The sequence below is a fragment of the Lolium rigidum genome, unplaced genomic scaffold (assembly GCF_022539505.1).
Source record: "Lolium rigidum isolate FL_2022 unplaced genomic scaffold, APGP_CSIRO_Lrig_0.1 contig_1215_1, whole genome shotgun sequence".
In the NCBI taxonomy this organism is placed as follows: domain Eukaryota; kingdom Viridiplantae; phylum Streptophyta; class Magnoliopsida; order Poales; family Poaceae; genus Lolium; species Lolium rigidum.
Window position 1 is genome coordinate 244,818 of NW_025899820.1, and position 17,603 is coordinate 262,420.

The window sequence follows — 17,603 nt, forward strand, 5'->3', positions numbered from 1 at the left end:
GCCGTTCGCCAGCGCGCCGTTGGGCAGCGCGTGGTTCGCCAGTGCTCCGTTGGCCAGCGCTTGGTTCGCTTGGCCTGCTCCGTTGGCCAGCGCGTGGTCCGCCGGTGCATGGTCGCCTACGCCGTTCACCAGCGCGTGGTCCGCCGGTGCATGGTCGCCTACGCCGTTCGGCAGCGCATGGCCGCCTACTCCGTTGGGCAGCCCCCCGCCTCCTCCGTTCGCCTCCATGGCCGCCGAGCTAGGCTGGGGTTTGGACTTCGGAGGCCGTTACGCCAGGCTGGCCGACAGAGACACGAGGAAAACAGAAATGGATTCCTTTGGATTCGATTTGGGATTTGGGGATTTGGGTTGGCGAGGTCGGGAGGCAGCCGGCTTTTATAACAGCCACAGTCCACACAGAGCCGAGAGGCGGTTTAGTTCTGCCTGCCTCGAATTTTTCGTTAATGGAAAATATACCATCTCATCTGAACAAGACAATGTTTATACGGAGTATAATTGACTTTTATTAAAATCGATTACCAGCTGGAGAATTCAGTACCTTTGATGAGCCTAGAATGGACACAGGTGTACATGGATGAAAGTACCAAGTCACCAAGGAGAATCCCAGCAGCAGCTGCAGATGGCATCTTAAGAACTTCGACATGCCGCCTGCAGCTGTACATCAACGGTTCATATCCACAAGTCAAGACCAAACGTCCATAAATAGATGCTTGAGGCGTCTAGATACATGGATTTAGACAAACCTCGAGCATCTATTTATGGACAGAGATAGTATAATTTTTGAACTTACTTGTGTTTGGATTGGTTGATGTTATAACGCGGGAACGTGGTATCTTTGGTCTACAAACACATTCAGGGTTCAGTTATTCTCTATATTACCCAAGGATTCAATTCTCATGCAACAGGAGCTCACATTCAATTTCTTTTTGAAGTATGTAGAACAGGTTTTCCCACTGCATAATTTTTATTTGTTTTCGTTTTTGTTGAAAGTAGAACGAAGGAGGTGCTAGAGGAAAGCACCTAGAAAAAGAAAACTAACAATATGCTATACAAATAGTGTTTGTCCACCCATTGCTTCATGCTAGAGTATTTCTTCCTCTTTGCCCTCTGAAGGGAAGACCCATCTCCATCTTAATGGTACGAGCCTTGTAGATGCTTGGAGCAATGCCCTTGAAAATAAAGTTGTTTCGACTTGTCCAGATTGCCCAACAAATAAGCACAATGATCTCTAGAGAGAAATGCTGACTAATGACCCTCTTAAGACTATCAATAAAACCGAGAACAGGGACATTATTTCCATTGAATCCGGGGCTTGCCAAGCAGGATAAATATAATTCCTGCAGGAGACAGCACAAGGACATGTGAAAAAGAGATGATTCCTTGACTTAAGATAAGCACCATTACACATCTCACATGAGTAGGGTGGGCATGAAAAATTCTTCCTCTCTAAGAACTATCGAGTATTCAGTCGATCATGCAAAAGAAGCAAGAACACTTGATGCTTAGTGCACGGATGATGTGTTGTCCAATACTGTGCTTACAAGCCTTAGCCACCTTAAAAACCAACTTACTACCGAAAATAATCCATTGGTCGGGATTAGAAGTGGCTGGAACCAACCCAAGTATTCATTGTAATTGATGAAATTCAGCCAGAGCTTCAACAGAGAGAGGCATGTGAAATTGATCTTGGAGGAGGGCTAGAGCTTGTATATCAGCAAAGATATCTTCATCCTTAGAGAAACAAAAAAGGTGAGGCGGGCTATTCTGAAGAGTGTGCTGAGACTAAAGATCTTTCTAGAGAAGAATAGTTGATCAAGACTGAATTGTGCAATGAGATAAATCCTTCAAATCTGGAAGACATTTAAGGCAATCTTTGCACCATAAGGAAACACCTCTAGATTTGACAAGAGGCAGATCATTCAAGTAATAAGATTCCCAAACTAGCTTTACCTAGGGAAGATCAGCCTTATTATAGAATCTATGAAGATGCTTCATCAAAAGACAATTGTTCTTCACACAAAGGTTGATAGCTCCCAAACCCCCTTGGTCTTTTAGACGACAAACAAGATCCCAAGGAGCAAGAGATGTAGTCCTTTCATCAAAGTCCTTTTTCCTCTAAAGACAGTGCCTCCTATACTTGTCAAATTCATTGAGGACCCATCTGACATACTAAGGATACTCAGATAAAAAGTGGGCAAAGATGATAGAACTGAATTGACAAGTCTGAGCATATCTCCATAGTTGAGATACATGGAACAAGAGGAAAGTCTCCTTTGGGCTAAGCAGGAGATGCATGAAGAACTATTTTTTAGGCTTAGTGCTACTGAGAGGCACCCCAAGGTAAGTAAAAGGCAGACTTCACTTCTGACAATGAAAAGTTTCAAGGAGACCATGTATTCTGCATCATCAACATTGACGGGGATCAAGTTTGATTTGGCATAACTGACCTTGAGGCCACAAACATGTCCATAATTAAGCAATAAATCCTTCAAATGCAACATTACGCTTCATCGGCTAGAAGGATAATCAAGGTATCATCAACATATCGGACAATTGGGAAGTCGTGACTACAATTCAAGGGAAGAGGCCTAGTTAAATGACCCTGGAGCATTGTGTGATTGACTAAAGTCTACAAGAAATTTGCTGCAAGAACAAAAAGTAAAGGGGCAAAGGATCCTCCTGCCTAAAACCTCTCTTACAGTGGAAGAAAGAACGAGGTAGCATAAGAGATTATATCTCTAATACAATGACACCAATGTGTCCCAAAGCCTTTTGCTAGCAGAACTTGAAGGACGAATCCATGATCAATCTTATCAAAAGCTTTTTCAAAGTTCAACTTGAGAATCACCAACTCTTTTTTGGACTTATGACACTGATGTAAATATTCGTAAGCCCAAGCAAGACAATCTTGAATGGTCCAGGACTTGATGAAGCCATATTGATTATCATGAATCAACTGTATGATTACCCTTTGAAGTCTATTGAAAAGAAGCTTGGTGAGTAACTTGAGGGTGCAGTTTAATAAGGAGATGGGTCTATAATTATTTGCAGAGGCACCATTAGATTTCTTTGGGGCTAAAGTGATAAAGCAGCCATTATACTTTCAAGACAAAGATCTCCTTGATGAAATTGAGCTCACAGTCAATTGAGATAGCTCCACAACCCTATAGCCAACTCTGAATGTTAATAAAAGCTTCCACCATTCCTTGCATCATTCAAATACAAAAATAACAAAATTAGACCGCGGGCATATGCATAACTACCAAGAAATCGTTGATGTGAAGTGTATAAGTAGATTGTACTAACCTGTTCCATTAGTTCGGAATTTTCGTTGTGTTGCCTAGTAGATGACGCTTTACATGGTATCAAAGCCCAGGGTCTCGAGTTCGAGTCCTGACTTTCCATTTTATCCTAAAATTGATGTTATCCCCCTCTTTTTCCGCATATATGCTCATTCATATGTGATCTTCATCTAATTCTTGGTTTTACCGTGTTTTTTTATTTGCCGTGCGCCTTCTCTCAGATATACACGGCAAAGACTTTTTTACCGTGTTCCGCGGTACTTAACACACAGCAAAGGTGGATAAACACAGCAGAAAACATTTTCCCGTAGTGGTCATTCTTGAAGCTATCATATCTCAAGATTTATGGATTTGGATTCATTCTTTAGCATGGCCGGTTCCAACAATGACATCAATGTGTTGCATTAATCACCGGTTTTCAACAGACTCATGCAAGGCAAAGCTCCCCGGGTGAGCTACGAGGTCAATGAAAATGAATATGACAAGCCATATTATCTTGCGGATGGCATATACCCTGACTGGACCACACTGGTGAAGACTGTCTGAATCCAAACTCCGAGAAGACGAGGAAGTTTGCCAAGATGCAAGAGGCTTGCAGGAAAGATGTGGAGCACGGATTTGATGTGCTCCAAACTCGGTGGGCAATTGTCCGTCACCCGGCAAGAACATGGTCACTGAAGACCATGCATAAGGTGATGACATGTTGCGTGATCATGCACAATATGATCGTTGAAAACGAGCGTCCTGATGGCCGCAATGAGAACCACTGGGAATTCCAAGGTGAGCTGGTTGCACTCCCTGGGGCTTTATCTTGGGAGAACTATCTGCATATGAGTGTAGAAGTTACTGACGAGAACGTGTGCAAACGACTGACTGACGGATCTGATTGAGCATCAGTGGACATTGGATGGCCATAAAGACCATACCTAGAGGAATACCATCTTATTTTCATGTAGACTTTTAAAAATTTGGATGTAATAACTATGACTTCGTTGAAACTCTTTATTTTGTTGTTTTCAAACTTCATAATTCATGCCGACGCGGAAATGCGTCGAGCCGCTGAAGGTATTTCTCAGGTCCACCGCGTGACACAAACGAACGCTCGCGGACACCGATTTGGGTCGCGAGGCTGGAGATGCCCCCTTATAAAAGCCGGCCGCCTCCCGACCTCGCCAACAGAAATCCCCGAATCCCAATCCCAAATCGAATCCAACGGAATCCATTTCCGTTTTCCTCGTCTCTCTGTCGGCCAGCCTGGCGTAACGACCTCCAAAGTCCAAACCCCAGCCTAGCTCGGCGGCCATGGAGGCGAACGGAGGAGGCGGGGGGCTGCCGAACGGAGTAGGCCACCACGCGCCGGCGAACGGCGCGCTGGCGAACGGAGTTGGCGACCACGCGCTGCCGAACGGCGTAGGCGACCATGCACCGGCGGACCACGCGCTGGCGAACGGCGCGCTGCCCAACGGAGCAGGCCAGGCGAACCACGCGCTGGTCAACGGAGCAGGCCAGGCGAACCACGCGTTGGCCGACGGCGCGCTCGCCAACGGTGGAGGCCACGCGCTGGACGGAGCTGTCTTGGTCGCGAATGGGGGATTGCATGTCATGGCGGCGGCCAACGCAATGCTCCCCACTCGAGCCCTCTACATGGCCTTCCTCCGCTTGCCGGCCCAGGAGATCGCCCGCTGCCGCGGGATCTGCAGGCTGTGGCGCCACATCACCGGCTCGGAGGAGTTCCGCCGCGACCACCAACGCCACAGCTCCCGGACGCTCATGCCGCTCGTCTTCTACCAGCGCGCCCGCTGGCGCCTCTGCGCCCTCGAGGTGCTCGACGACGTGCTCCTACCACGACCGGTCTTGCGCTTTCCCTTGCACCACGGGGAGTTGCATATCCATGGCTCCAGCGCCGGCATCCTCCTCCTCTCCTTCGGCAACAGGCTCTACGCCTGCAACCCTTGCACGCGCCGCTGGGCACGCCTCCCGCCGCTCCACGTCAACCACCGCATCATCGGCTTCTACGCGACCGGCGTCTACGACGACGAGGCAGGTACTGGCTGCTACGTGCTGTACGACGACGGCCCGGAGCATGATCGCGTCTACTGGATCTTCAGAGTGGACGCGCACGCGGCGGCGAGGTACATCGGTCGTCCGGTCGCAGGCCCGGGGCTCGGCCTTGATCTTGTGCTGGCCAACGGCATTGCTCCTTCTTACGTGATCCCGCCCGTCCACTTCCTCGTCTACCTGTGCTGGCTGCCGCAGGCCGCCCAGGGCATCCGCGGCATACTCATCTTCAACACGGTCGCCGAGGCCTTCCGCTTGATTCCTCCTCCGACCATCCAAGTGGACGGCGAGCGCTTCCCCGTCGGCATGGGCGCCCAGCTGTTTGTGTTGCACGAACACCTCGCTATGACCTTCATCTCCCGGACTGGAGCCGTCGATGTCTGGGTCCGAGACGACGACACCAGCCTCTGGAGCCGCCCGTACCGCGTCGGTCTGCCGGTGGAAGCTGCCCTCAACCAAGGCGTGTTCGCCGTCGCCCGGGACCGAAGTGATCTGATGCAGCGCCCGCACGTCCTGCATACTGGCGAGGACGGCGTCTACTTCTCGTTGAAGACAATCCAAGAAAGCCTCCTTCTACATCCAGACATTCTCCCGTTGCAGGACACAGATGCTGTTGACGGTCACCCGCCTTTCTTCCACTACCACTGAACCTGCTGATGCTCAATAATCTTTGTAGGGCTAATTTCTGAACTTTTTAGGGGATGAAGCATTTTTGTTTTTGATGATTGGTAATTGAATTTGTGATGATTCTAACCGAAAACGTGTGCTTAATGCATGTTCTGGATTAAATCGTGCTTCTGAACATTTTGTAGATTTGTGAGTTTGTGATTTTTCAGACTTTCAGCATGACACTATCCAACTGCTTGTGTTTGCCTTCACAATTGGTACTTGAATGTGTGATAATAACTATGTGATGACAGACTTCTCTTGCTTATAAGATGCTTTCAAAGTCTTGTATAATGGTATCAGGCATGAGGACCTGCTGTCAAAATACTCTGTAAAATCTGAATGTGCCTGCAATCGTACTATGAAACTCTGAATAATTTTGTCATCTATTTGACTAAAGCAATGTTAGGAGGCCTTAAATAACCTGATCGATTTTTCTTCCATAGTACACATTCTTCATTTGCTTTGCGTGCTATCATTTTCTCCTTTGGTCAGGCCATAGATGCACACGACATCCTGCTAGTAGGTGATTCATGCTTTTGACTTGTGCCTTTTCTATATGTAATGTCTTCAAGGCAGTTTGGCTTGAACAGAACTACTCCTTCCGTCTAGTTTTACAAGACATTTTGGTTTTTTGAAGGTTCACTTGCTTTTGGGTGTATCTAGTCTATTTTTAGTATGTAGACTTACTCTTGATTTTTATCTAGTCTACTTTAAATATGTTTAAAACATTTTACATTACTGCACGGAGGGAGTAGTTAGTAAGAGAGCCACTGTAGGTGCTAGGATAAGGTTTCTGAAAAATAGTTGACAGTTTGTACTTTTGTATTGAAAAGCCAAATGCTTCGCGAATGGAACGATCTGCTGTTACTAAAAGCCAGATTATTCACTCTAGAAGAAATAATATGTTGTTCAAAAAATTAAGTTGTCATTTCCTATATTGCTTATGAACGTCCAAATGATTTGGGTTTGGTTGCTTAGATATTTTGCAAAGACCTGGAATGTATTTGTTATTTTTAAAAATCCCACACGCATATTTGAAGACAGATTTTTTTTTTTGGTAATGGACCAGATATACTCTCTTTTTGTTCTTCTAATTGTTGGATGGAATGATTGATGACAGAGCGAAAGATTCAGCTTTGCCTGCATGACACGTACCTTTTTGTACCTCATGCTTGTGCGGTTCGAAAGCACAGTATATGTACAGAGCCAAGTCGAGTTGATCCAATGCATTACTTACGGAAAGTTTTCAGATTGTATCACATGACACCCAAGCAAAGAAACATTAAGGAACACAGCATGATGAAAATAAAGCATGTACATCTTGAATCCACTGATAGCTATGATCAACTAGACAAGAAGATAAACAAAAAACTGGATGCACATTCAGAATTCAGGTAGAGCATAGGTGGCATAAAGTCAGGTTAACATGAGTCAAGGCGATCAAGGAGTCAAGTACAGCATGAAGATGAGATATCCTAGGTCAATTCTTTACATCGTACAGGCGCCAAAGCGTTTGGAGAGACCACATAGGCAGAACAATGAACTAACCAAAAACGGGCCACATTTCCAGGCAACCAACAGGATCCCACACAAGCGGCTGATGCAGCACGCAGGACCGTAACACAGGATGAGTGCGATACTAAGTGATGATTTGCGATACCAGGTATCTCTTCTCTTCTGAGTGAGACACCATCAAGTCTCTAACTCCTCAGGCTGCTGGACCACCATCAAATCGGCTCTCAGATGCAGCACGCCGTTGATGAAGAGGCTGTCACATCCCTCCATTGTGTGACTGGTGAAGGTATACTTGCCCTCGACTTTGCTCACAAATTTTCCTGAAGATTTTATCCTTGCAGCAAACTCAAGATCTATTGTCAAAGATGTTGGGTTGTTTGACTCAATGCAGTTCCCAACAAGAGGCCAAAGCTGCAGTAGTTACTCGGCTGGTCCATTTGACAGCATGCCAGGAGAAAGAAAGGCTGCCCTGCAAGATGGAACATGAACAAGCAATTATTTCCTGATGGGAAGAGTTGGGAGCACTCATCACACCTTAGATCCATGTAAACTATAACTTGTGGGCAAGGTTGATTGAACACATCCACTTTCACAGGTTTGTACAAATACGCTCGCTCTGCCGATTGCAAAGAGGTTGTTGAATCAGCTGCGGGATTGCTTTGCTGCCATGATGGGTCAAGTCTGTACAAGTACCTCGGTGATATGCTTGATTACATCATCGTGGTCTATATTAATATTGAAGCATGTGCATCTTCCGCAGTTCAGTCCCGCTCATCTGCCTGAAGCGCACCAAAGGAAGTAAGCGAGAACTAAATATCTTACGCCTATCCTTCCGTTTTGGGTATTGCGCACAAACCCACTTAACCAAGAATGCAAATATAAAACTTTCATTGTACAAAACTTTCATTGTATCTAAGGAAAGAAAAGAATAGATGGATCCATCAGGAGTGACTCACTCAGCTAAATCATTGTATTGGTTGGCAAGGAATTCCTTGGCGGCATCTGTCAAAGGCTGGATATCAGCAGACACTGAAATGGAGCATGGGCAATCTAGGTAGAGAGCGCAGATTCTGTGGTCATAGCCAACCTTGCGAGCAACTGACTGCAAAGCCTCATGCAAGAAAGAACCTCAAATTTATCAGCAGACATCAAGATGTCGAGCAGAAGAGCAGGCTCAGCACTTGTCAACTTTCCATTGTACATAAAGCTTAAAAGTTCCATCACGACATTTTCCTCTGTTCCTAGTAGAATGAAAACAAAAAGGCATAAAAGGATTAAGGAAACGGTTGTCTGATTAGATTCTTTCATGCCATTTGAGAAAAGCTAAGAGATATGAAGCTTATCAGAAAGCATGAATAGTAATTGAGAATAAATGTATTCTAAAAACATATCAGAAGAACTACCTTGAGAAAGAAAGGACTTCTTGCAGCAAGAATAGCTAAACTGATATAAATTGTCTTTACTCGCAGCAGTGGTATCTACCATGGCTGAGGAAGATTCGATACTTTGTCCCGCATCAACTGTAAAATACCAAGATCAAGATCAGATAAATAAAAGAGAAACATGGAAAAAAAAGAAGTAAAAAGTACAGAGAATCATCACTAGACAAGTTCTTTGCTGTTAAAAAATATATTTGGAGCACCGTTCTATGGGTGCAAATTCATTCAATTACTCTTCAGCAATACAGTAATAATGATTAACTAAAATCACGAAAATAAATTGTATGCGTTCACTCAGCTACATCCAACAACAGAGCCATATGCTTGTACCTCCATGGATTTTGAGTCGCGACTCAAAAGTGAGTCGCCTGAGGCTGCGGCTCATGTATAGTCGACGAAAAACGATGTATAGTCGCCATAAGTCGCTGTATAGTTGCGAGTCGCCATGATTTTTGGAAAACGACTCGGCGACTATACAACGAATATTCAGCGACTATACAGCGACTCAAAAACCATGTGTACCTCACTCAGTTAAGTAATCATAAATGGTACCTCAAGCCCCAAGGATCGTCCTACCAGAATTTGGTACAATATTATTTAGTTAATTAATTGGTGTATTTAATGCAGAGTATCATTTAGCAGCAGATTTTAACACGTCAAATGACCAAAAAAGGAAACAAGGGGTTAACTAAGACATTGTGGGACTGTGCAAATGCGAGAGTTGCCATGTAACCAGTATTGAGAAAGAAGCAACTAAAGCCTACCTATACACATTGTGCTAGTACCAAGTTTACATGTATACATCAGGTAGTTGTACTACTTGAAAATAAGCACACATCAAGCAAGCTACTGATAACCTTAAATGTTTCAACAGACAGAAAGAACAGAGGTGAACAAAGGAAAATGAAGAGTAACGTTAACCTTTGATCAGCAAATAGTGCCGGTACCAAGTTTGCCTTTACACATCAGGTAATTGTACTACATAAAAAGTTAAAAGTGAGCAATCATCAAGCAAGCTAATGATAACATTAAATCTTTCAACAGACAGAAAGAACAGAGGTGAACAAAGGAAAAGGCGGACTAATGTCAACATTAAATTCTTAAATGTTGAACAGGGAACAGGGAACATGGTTGTGGAGAATGGGGAGTTCTAAAGATTTAGGAGCCCCTCCATCATCGCCAAATATATCCATAGTTCCAAATACACACCAATTAATTCAATAACAAATTTGATAAAGTAATTTTCATCTTCTCGTCATATTCGGAAACACAACAGTTGGCAGATTTGATGTGCAGGCACTGTATAATCTGCTAGTTAATTACTTTTCCTAAATGAATTTGAGTTCCATTCAGCGGGCACATCTTTCAACTGTCAGATAGTACATGTAGACCAAACCAGCTCAGGCACGAAACATACGGATGCTCGGCCTGAGCTACTTGACGAAATAATATACGCCAGCTACTTGAAGAAACAAAAGGAACAGCTTGGGAAGGAGGCGAAACAGTAATCGATTAGTCACAACTTTTTGAAAACCCATGAGCTTTCAATGTTCACCGTTAGACCCCTGCAAAGTGGACAAATTATAACGGAGTTACTTTGCGTGAAAAGACCAGGAATACAAATGAGCCGAAGACATAGACATGAAAATATTTAACTTTTTTTTATTGTGCTTGGTTGCGCCCACATCCTACGCGAGCGAAACTGAGGACGCAGCGACCAGCTGAATTGTTGCCAACAATGTACCGAAAGATCGCCGTGGTCGACCAGGCAACCATCATGGCGGTCCGAGCTACCGCTTCGCTGGCACCATCTAGCATCAACATCATGCCAAAATAGGAAATTGAAATGATCAGTTTTTTTACAATGGAAAGGCTTTATTTCCTTGGTGATGCATACAGAAACAGAGTATCTCAAAGGAAAAAGAACAACAAAAAGATAGCAGCTGTATAGACAGATCTCTTTAACAGTTGGGTACAACAGAAAAAAAGAGAGAGAGCAAATTGGCATGCATCTCCAGGTCTATAGCACAAACCAGGCACTCCAAGATAGCACAACCCAGCTGCAAGCTGAACGCTAGAAACTTAAAAACCCTTGCATGTAAGAAAAGGAACAGCAGACAGACGTACCAAAAACACTCCCAGCTGCTGCTGCTATCCTGTTACAACTTTGAAGGACAAAGTACCAAAAGGTAACGACCACATCTTGGCTACAACAGGAAGAGAGTCATGAAGAAGCAACGCATTTGGTTGGCAGTGGCTAATGTACAAACAATCTGCTGATGAAACCATGCCCTTTTCTAACTCTTCTTGGGGGGCCTCACAAGCCATGCTAGGCAAGGGTCACAAGCAAGCCATAAACCTAACTTTGCTGAGTGAGAAGATATCACGTTTGCGGCTCCGTCTGCCCAACCACCGTCAAATCAACTCTGAGACGCAGGACACCATCAATGAAGAGGCTATCGTCAGCCATGAATGTCAACCATGGAACCGAAAAGAGATCACCATGTCCAACTGAAAACCTATCAGTGAAGGTATAGCTAGAATTGACCATACTAACAAATTGCCCATACGGTCTTTTCCTTGCAGCAAACTCGTACTTTACTGACACACAGGTTGAGCGCTTCAGCTTCGGATCGATATATAAGAATAGGCCAAATCTGCCCAACCCACTCTGATCCATGCTACATCTTGCCATAAAAACAAAACCCTGACCTGCAACATGGAATGGGAGTGATAATATATATTGTGACGGGGAGAGTTGTGAGCATTCCTCACGCTTCAGGTCCATGTAAGCAATAACCTGTGGGCAGGGTTGATCGAACGCAACCAATTTCAGGTGTTTGCGCTTGTAAGCTCGCTCTGCATATAGCAAACAGGAGGTTTCACATGCTGCAAGAGCACCTGGCCTGTGTGCTGGATAAGCTTTGCACATAAGCACCCCAGTGATAAGCTTAGTTACTTGCTCATGGTCTATGTCATTATCAGTACATATTAGGATATTCTGAAGTGCCCCATAAGTCATATGACTGAAGCGAACAAGTGGAAGCAAATGAGAACTCAAGATCTTCCGTCTTTCTTCCAATTCCGGGTATCGCTCACGAGCCCACTTGAGCAAAAGGTAGTATAACTGATCTTCATATTCCACATGTAGGTCACTACTTGAAAGTATGGCTTCGATCCCAGACAGAGAAATGTTCATCACTTCCTGTTCGAACCTGAAATAAGACAAACCAAGCCTTGAGTACATATAATACATGAATGTTCGCACTTCTCTCTACGAAGGAAAGAAAAGATGGCTGCATCCAATGGGGATCACCTACATATTGTAATCCTTGTATTTGTTGGCGAGGAATTCCTGGGCAGCACCTTTCAAAAGCTGAACTTCGGCTGCCATTGACATAGAGCATGGGTGATCTAGGTACAGCAGTGCAGATTCGGTTGTCAAAGGCAAACTTGTGAGCAACTGATAGCAATGCCTCATGCAGGATATGACTTGAAATTTGTCCGCAGCCATCAAGATGTCAAGCAGAAAGGTGGGCTCAGTTGTTGTTAGCTTTCCACTGTATATAAAGCTTAAAAGCTCCATAAGGGCATTTTCATCTGTTTCAAGTAGAATGAAAACAAAAAGGAAGAAGGATTAAGGAAACAGTTCAATGAACCTCATAAAAAAAAGGAAAGCCTTTTTGGAGTGTAGATGGCTATTTAAGGGTGGTACTGTCATTCTATATTCAGGAGAGATGTCCATAAAGACTGACAAAATATACATTTGGTAGTTAAAATTAAAGAGAAAAAGAAACTAGCCATTTCATTGCACAGGGGGGAAATTAGAGTGTCAGATACCCAGAAATATAGGTATTTTCTTTGTTATATATAATCATGTTCTTATTTGAAAAACATAGAAATAGTAACACAACTACAACAGTAAATTAGAATCCATTATAAGAGGAAGAATTTTACATTTGAATCATCACATTACCTGAATCAGCAATCGTAAGCGTTCGATGTGTCTGATCTGATTCTTTCATGCCATTTGAGAAAAGCTAAGAAGCACAAATCTTATTAAAAAGGGTGAGCTAATTATACGACAAAGGTATTTAAGAAGGCTCCAAGAATTACCTTGAGAAAGAAAGGACTTCTTGCAGCAAGAATCGCTGAGTTGACATACATTGTCTTGACATGTAAAACTGGTAAAACCTCAAAGATTAGACTGTGAAATAAAGGAGAAACGTGGAAAGGAAGTGCTAAAGAGTAGAATCACTACCCAAGTTCACTGCTGTCAAAAATACTTGGCACTCTCTGTTCTAATATGTGTGCAGATTCATTTATTTAATCTTCAGCAATTTGGTAAAATGATTAAAATAACATCAGGAAAATACACTTAGCTCAATCCAGGGAACTACGCAAGCTTGTAGCTCAATCAGTAAAGTAATCATAAATCTTACCCCAAGAATGCAACAGAATTTTGTACAAAATGTGTTCAAGAATGAAAAGTTGCAATTGAATGAACCACTCCGCCATAACCCACACCAACATCACATAATGATGCCATCATTAAGAATTAACTACGCTCATTCCTTTGAATGCTCTGCCAGAGACATGGACAAACTTGACACTGGACTCGGATGAGGCGACACTAGACTGTGAATGAATAGAAGAAAACCAGGGCATGCGACCTGGTCGATCGGATATTGACTGTAACCTCCCAAACTTCTTTGGAGGAGACATCTAGCAAGAGAGGCCAACCAAGGTAGCATCAGCAGCACTTTATCTTAGTTGTAGCGGCAGCGCAAGATCACGTGGGATGGTTCTTGGCCGTGAGGTGTAGAGGTATGGGTGCAAAGTGGCAGTAATTGGGGTGGACGAGACTGTGGGCGATGTGGTCTGGAGTCTGGATATACGTCTACAGGCCATCTGATAAGATTAAATTGATGATTTAACCTTCACGTCAAATAAATATATGTGTTTTTGGATTGGAGCCAAAAATTAATTGAAAAGCATAGAGCCATACAGCAGAGTAGTGCCACTGCGCTTTGATCAGCATGCCGTGGCCTGTGGGCATCTTACCAATACTTTGAAAACAAGCAACCAAGGGCTACTTTTGATCAGAATAATGTGCCAGTACCAAATTGATTAGCATACACATGTATTTGTGCTACTTAAAATGCGATTATGAACAAGACTAATAATAACCTTAATATTTCGCACACACACAAAAAAAAAACAGAGGTCAACAAGGAAAATGGCAGACCTCTTGAATGCTGAAAATGGAACATGTAAGTTGTCAAATGGTTATACACCTATCGTGACGAGACAGGATAGCTCTAGAGTTGTTGGGCACCTACTCCAGTTGTATGAAAGATCATATTTTGCTACTACAATGCATTGTCTCAATGGATTTTATGATACTGATTCAGAGGAGATCAATTTCCAATGTCAGAACTATTACATCCACACAACCACACCCAGGGGCGGAGCCAGGATTTGACTATAGGGGGGGCGAAATTGTTTTTGATCACACAAGGGAGAAAAATATCACTATATATATCGCAAAATTAAATTTCATGGGACAGTGAGAGATTTATCAAAAAAGTCTGTAATTGTTGTTGGTGCTTTACTCTTTATCATTAGGCATAAAATAATTAAATACATATACATTACGTCTTTTTTGCGGGGAATAGATACAATAATTCATTGGATTAGTAAAGAAATTATTGCTGGTCTGTATCTAAACCGGTTGTGATTGATCAGAAAAGCAAGCTAATACTAGCAGCGGTAACACATGTATACAGCAATGGCTTTAAGACAGAGTGCTTAATCAAGTAAACAGATACACATACGGATGGGGATGAGGGGGATCTCCGATGGCAAGATGGTCTCAACCTCACAACCGCACCGCGCCAGAGGGAGGCTTGATCAGAATCGCTAGCGGAAGTCGCCTGGCGCGAGCGGATGCCGAGCGCCAGCAGACGCTGGAGATGCAAAATTGGATCGATCCGAGCAGAATACCAGGCGGCGGCCAGACTCACGCTTGGTATAGGTAAAAGAAGGGGCAAGTCCCAGGCCGCCACGATGGCCTATTCTTCGTAAATGGGCCAGTTATCTAGTTGGTCTTCGTAGTCACGGTACACATGAGCAAAGCTACATCGACTAAGGTAGCTCTTAAAACTATTCACGTGATTATCTACTGTCATTGGAAGGAACTAAGGGTAATACCTGCCGAGATTTGTTGAGGGGGGCGAACCATTGGGGGGGGTCTGACCCCTGCTCGCCCCCCCTTGCCTCCGCCCCTGACCACACCACCTCGGGCTCAGAACTAACGGGTTTCCCTCTACCACATCCCCGTGGAAAACAAAATAAGCCCAAGCACGCGTCACAAACGAACCGCGAAATTCCCCACGGAATTAACATCCCAATCGCGTCAAAAAGCATATAATTAAATTACAAAAGGAAAATCCCAGGATTACCAAACAGCGGGGGTGGCAGCACTCTACTCGATATAACAGCTGGAATATTTGATGAACAGGCAATGCATAATCTGCTAATTAACTACTCCTCGGTAAGTCCAAGTTCCATTGGGCAGGCACATCTTTCAAATGTCAGATTACCATTACATGTAGACCACACGAGCTCAGGCACAAAAGAGCTAGTTTCGTTCGTGTTCACGGCTGGATGCCTGGGCAAAAGCATTGCCTGGCCTGAACTTGAATATTGTGTATATTGTTGCCTGGCCAGGCAGCCTAGACAGAAGAGTGTTTGGTTGGTGGCCTGGCCTGGGGAATTATTAGGACTACAATTTAAGCCCATGAGCTATCTAAGGAGACTATACATTTGGTAATTAGCTTCCCAGGCAGCCTAAGTTGGTCACCAGGCGATCGAATTGCAACGCCGGGCCAGGCTGGCTCCAATTCTGGTAAAATAAAAAGCAACCTGGCTCCATTCTACTCCGGGCCAGGCTATTCCAGGCTTTTTCCAGGACAGCAACAAAACAGATACCAGGTTACTCCCAGGGACGCTCCAAGCCACACGAGAATTCACGTGGACACGAACCAAACTAGCCCAAAATACATGGATTCCCAGTCGCCCTAAAGACTACCATAACATAGGATCGACTCGAGATACTTGAAGAAACGAAATATGCCGAGGCATCGCAGATGGATCGCGGTTTTACAAACCAAAAAAAAAAATCGTACTCGACGCACCTTCCTCCACGGGATGGCGCGCTCCGTTGACGTCGCCGCTGGCGACGACCTGTACCCGCAGCACCTTGTCGGAGAAGTTCTCCGCGTTGAACGCGAACTCGAAGCTGGGCCCCCAGCCCCCGAGCGAGAATTCAATGTCCGTCTCCGCCCCCGCCGCCGCCATCGTAGACCCGTCGTCGTCGGCCATGAGCTCCGCCGCCGCCGGAAGAGGGGGGACGCCGCCGCCCGTAAACCCTAGCTCCCGGCCGCGGCTGCTTGTAAGGGTAGAAAGCGAGACGGCGGTCGGGCACTCGAATCTCAATTTTGCCAAAGCCCGCGAGCCCTTTCTTTTTTGGGTCCAGGAACCGAATATTTGCCGAGAAGACCCTAGAAAATGGATGAATTACAGTCACGCCTGCTTAGAGCATCCCAGCCGTTGGGCTCCCCAGGCCGAAATCCGGCGCTATTTAGCGCCGAATTGGATGAAAGTTTGGTCGAGGCCCATTTTCCCAACGGCGAGCCCATGGTCAACTGCTGACGCTCACCCACCGTGTGCATATCGACGGTGCAGTCGCCGGGAAGGACAACCGTCGGAGTGCCCTCGTTGCATTGAACCGCCGTAATGGTACGCGAAGTGGTCTGGAGAGCCCAAACGCCTCGTCGGGAACGGTCGAAGTGGCCTCGACGCGAAAACCGCCGTAATGGAGCATGAACTCCGCGGAATAGCAACCGCCGCTCTCTTCGTCGATAGAACTACATATACGGTCTCCGACGGCCGACGCCATTCATCTATTCTCTCCTCACCATCCTCTGTCATCAACCATGAGCGATCTCTCTTGGCCATCGGACACCGACAGCGAGGGGAAGCCGCCTGGATGGCGCCATTGGTGGGATCGAACTACATCGTCTAGCAGCGACGATTCCCCACCGCCGGCGGGCCAGCGAGGACGAATGGGATGACGACGACGAGGAGGACGAAGAGGCCGAGGAGCAGGCCGAGGAAGAGGCCGAGGAGGAGGAGGAGGAGGAGGAGGAGGAGGAGGAGGAGGAAGAGGCTGAGGACGTGGCGGCCCGGGCGAAGGCGAAGGCTCAGCCGGCGACCACCTTCGACGACGAGGAGGACTCAAATTCCTCCGACGAGGAGGTGACAAGCCGGAAGCGTCGCCGCCACGACGATGAGGCGGGGCCATCTAGGAAGAAGAAGTAGTTTAAGTTTGTTTTAAAGTTTTTATATGTAATTTTTATGTTCATTCGAAGTTTTATATATTATTTGTCTATGTTGCACCACTTGAGTTCAAATCTCTTGTTCGACGAGGGTATTGCCGTAGAATTAAAAATTTCCCCCGAAACGTATATCGGGAAGACGAGGATATTGCCGTAGAAACTCAGGCCTTTGTTGCCGACAAGTCGGGGCCACCAGACGGTTCCCGCGTTTTTCTCTC

At 45.3% G+C, this 17,603-nt stretch overlaps 1 protein-coding gene across 3 annotated transcripts; it reads right to left on the minus strand.

The window, feature by feature from the left end:
* Positions 1 to 7,495: 7,495 nt before the first annotated feature.
* LOC124680308 (BTB/POZ domain-containing protein POB1-like) lies at positions 7,496 to 16,369 on the minus strand. Of its 3 annotated transcripts, none has more exons than XM_047215380.1 (10): positions 16,183 to 16,369; positions 13,100 to 13,167; positions 12,960 to 13,023; positions 12,304 to 12,583; positions 11,111 to 12,198; positions 10,640 to 10,794; positions 9,905 to 10,548; positions 8,948 to 9,064; positions 8,501 to 8,779; positions 7,496 to 8,013 (listed from the first exon to the last, which is right to left on the minus strand). In XM_047215380.1, exons 1-5 carry the CDS (start codon positions 16,367 to 16,369, stop codon positions 11,367 to 11,369), a joined length of 1,431 nt encoding a protein of 476 aa, XP_047071336.1. In that variant the 3' UTR covers positions 7,496 to 8,013; positions 8,501 to 8,779; positions 8,948 to 9,064; positions 9,905 to 10,548; positions 10,640 to 10,794; positions 11,111 to 11,366. The 3 variants fall into 3 exon arrangements, with proteins under 3 accessions (XP_047071336.1, XP_047071337.1, XP_047071334.1); XM_047215381.1 differs by having other exon boundaries at positions 8,501 to 8,546; positions 8,632 to 8,779; positions 9,905 to 10,794; XM_047215378.1 differs by having other exon boundaries at positions 9,905 to 10,794.
* Between the last annotated feature and the right edge of the window lie 1,234 nt (positions 16,370 to 17,603).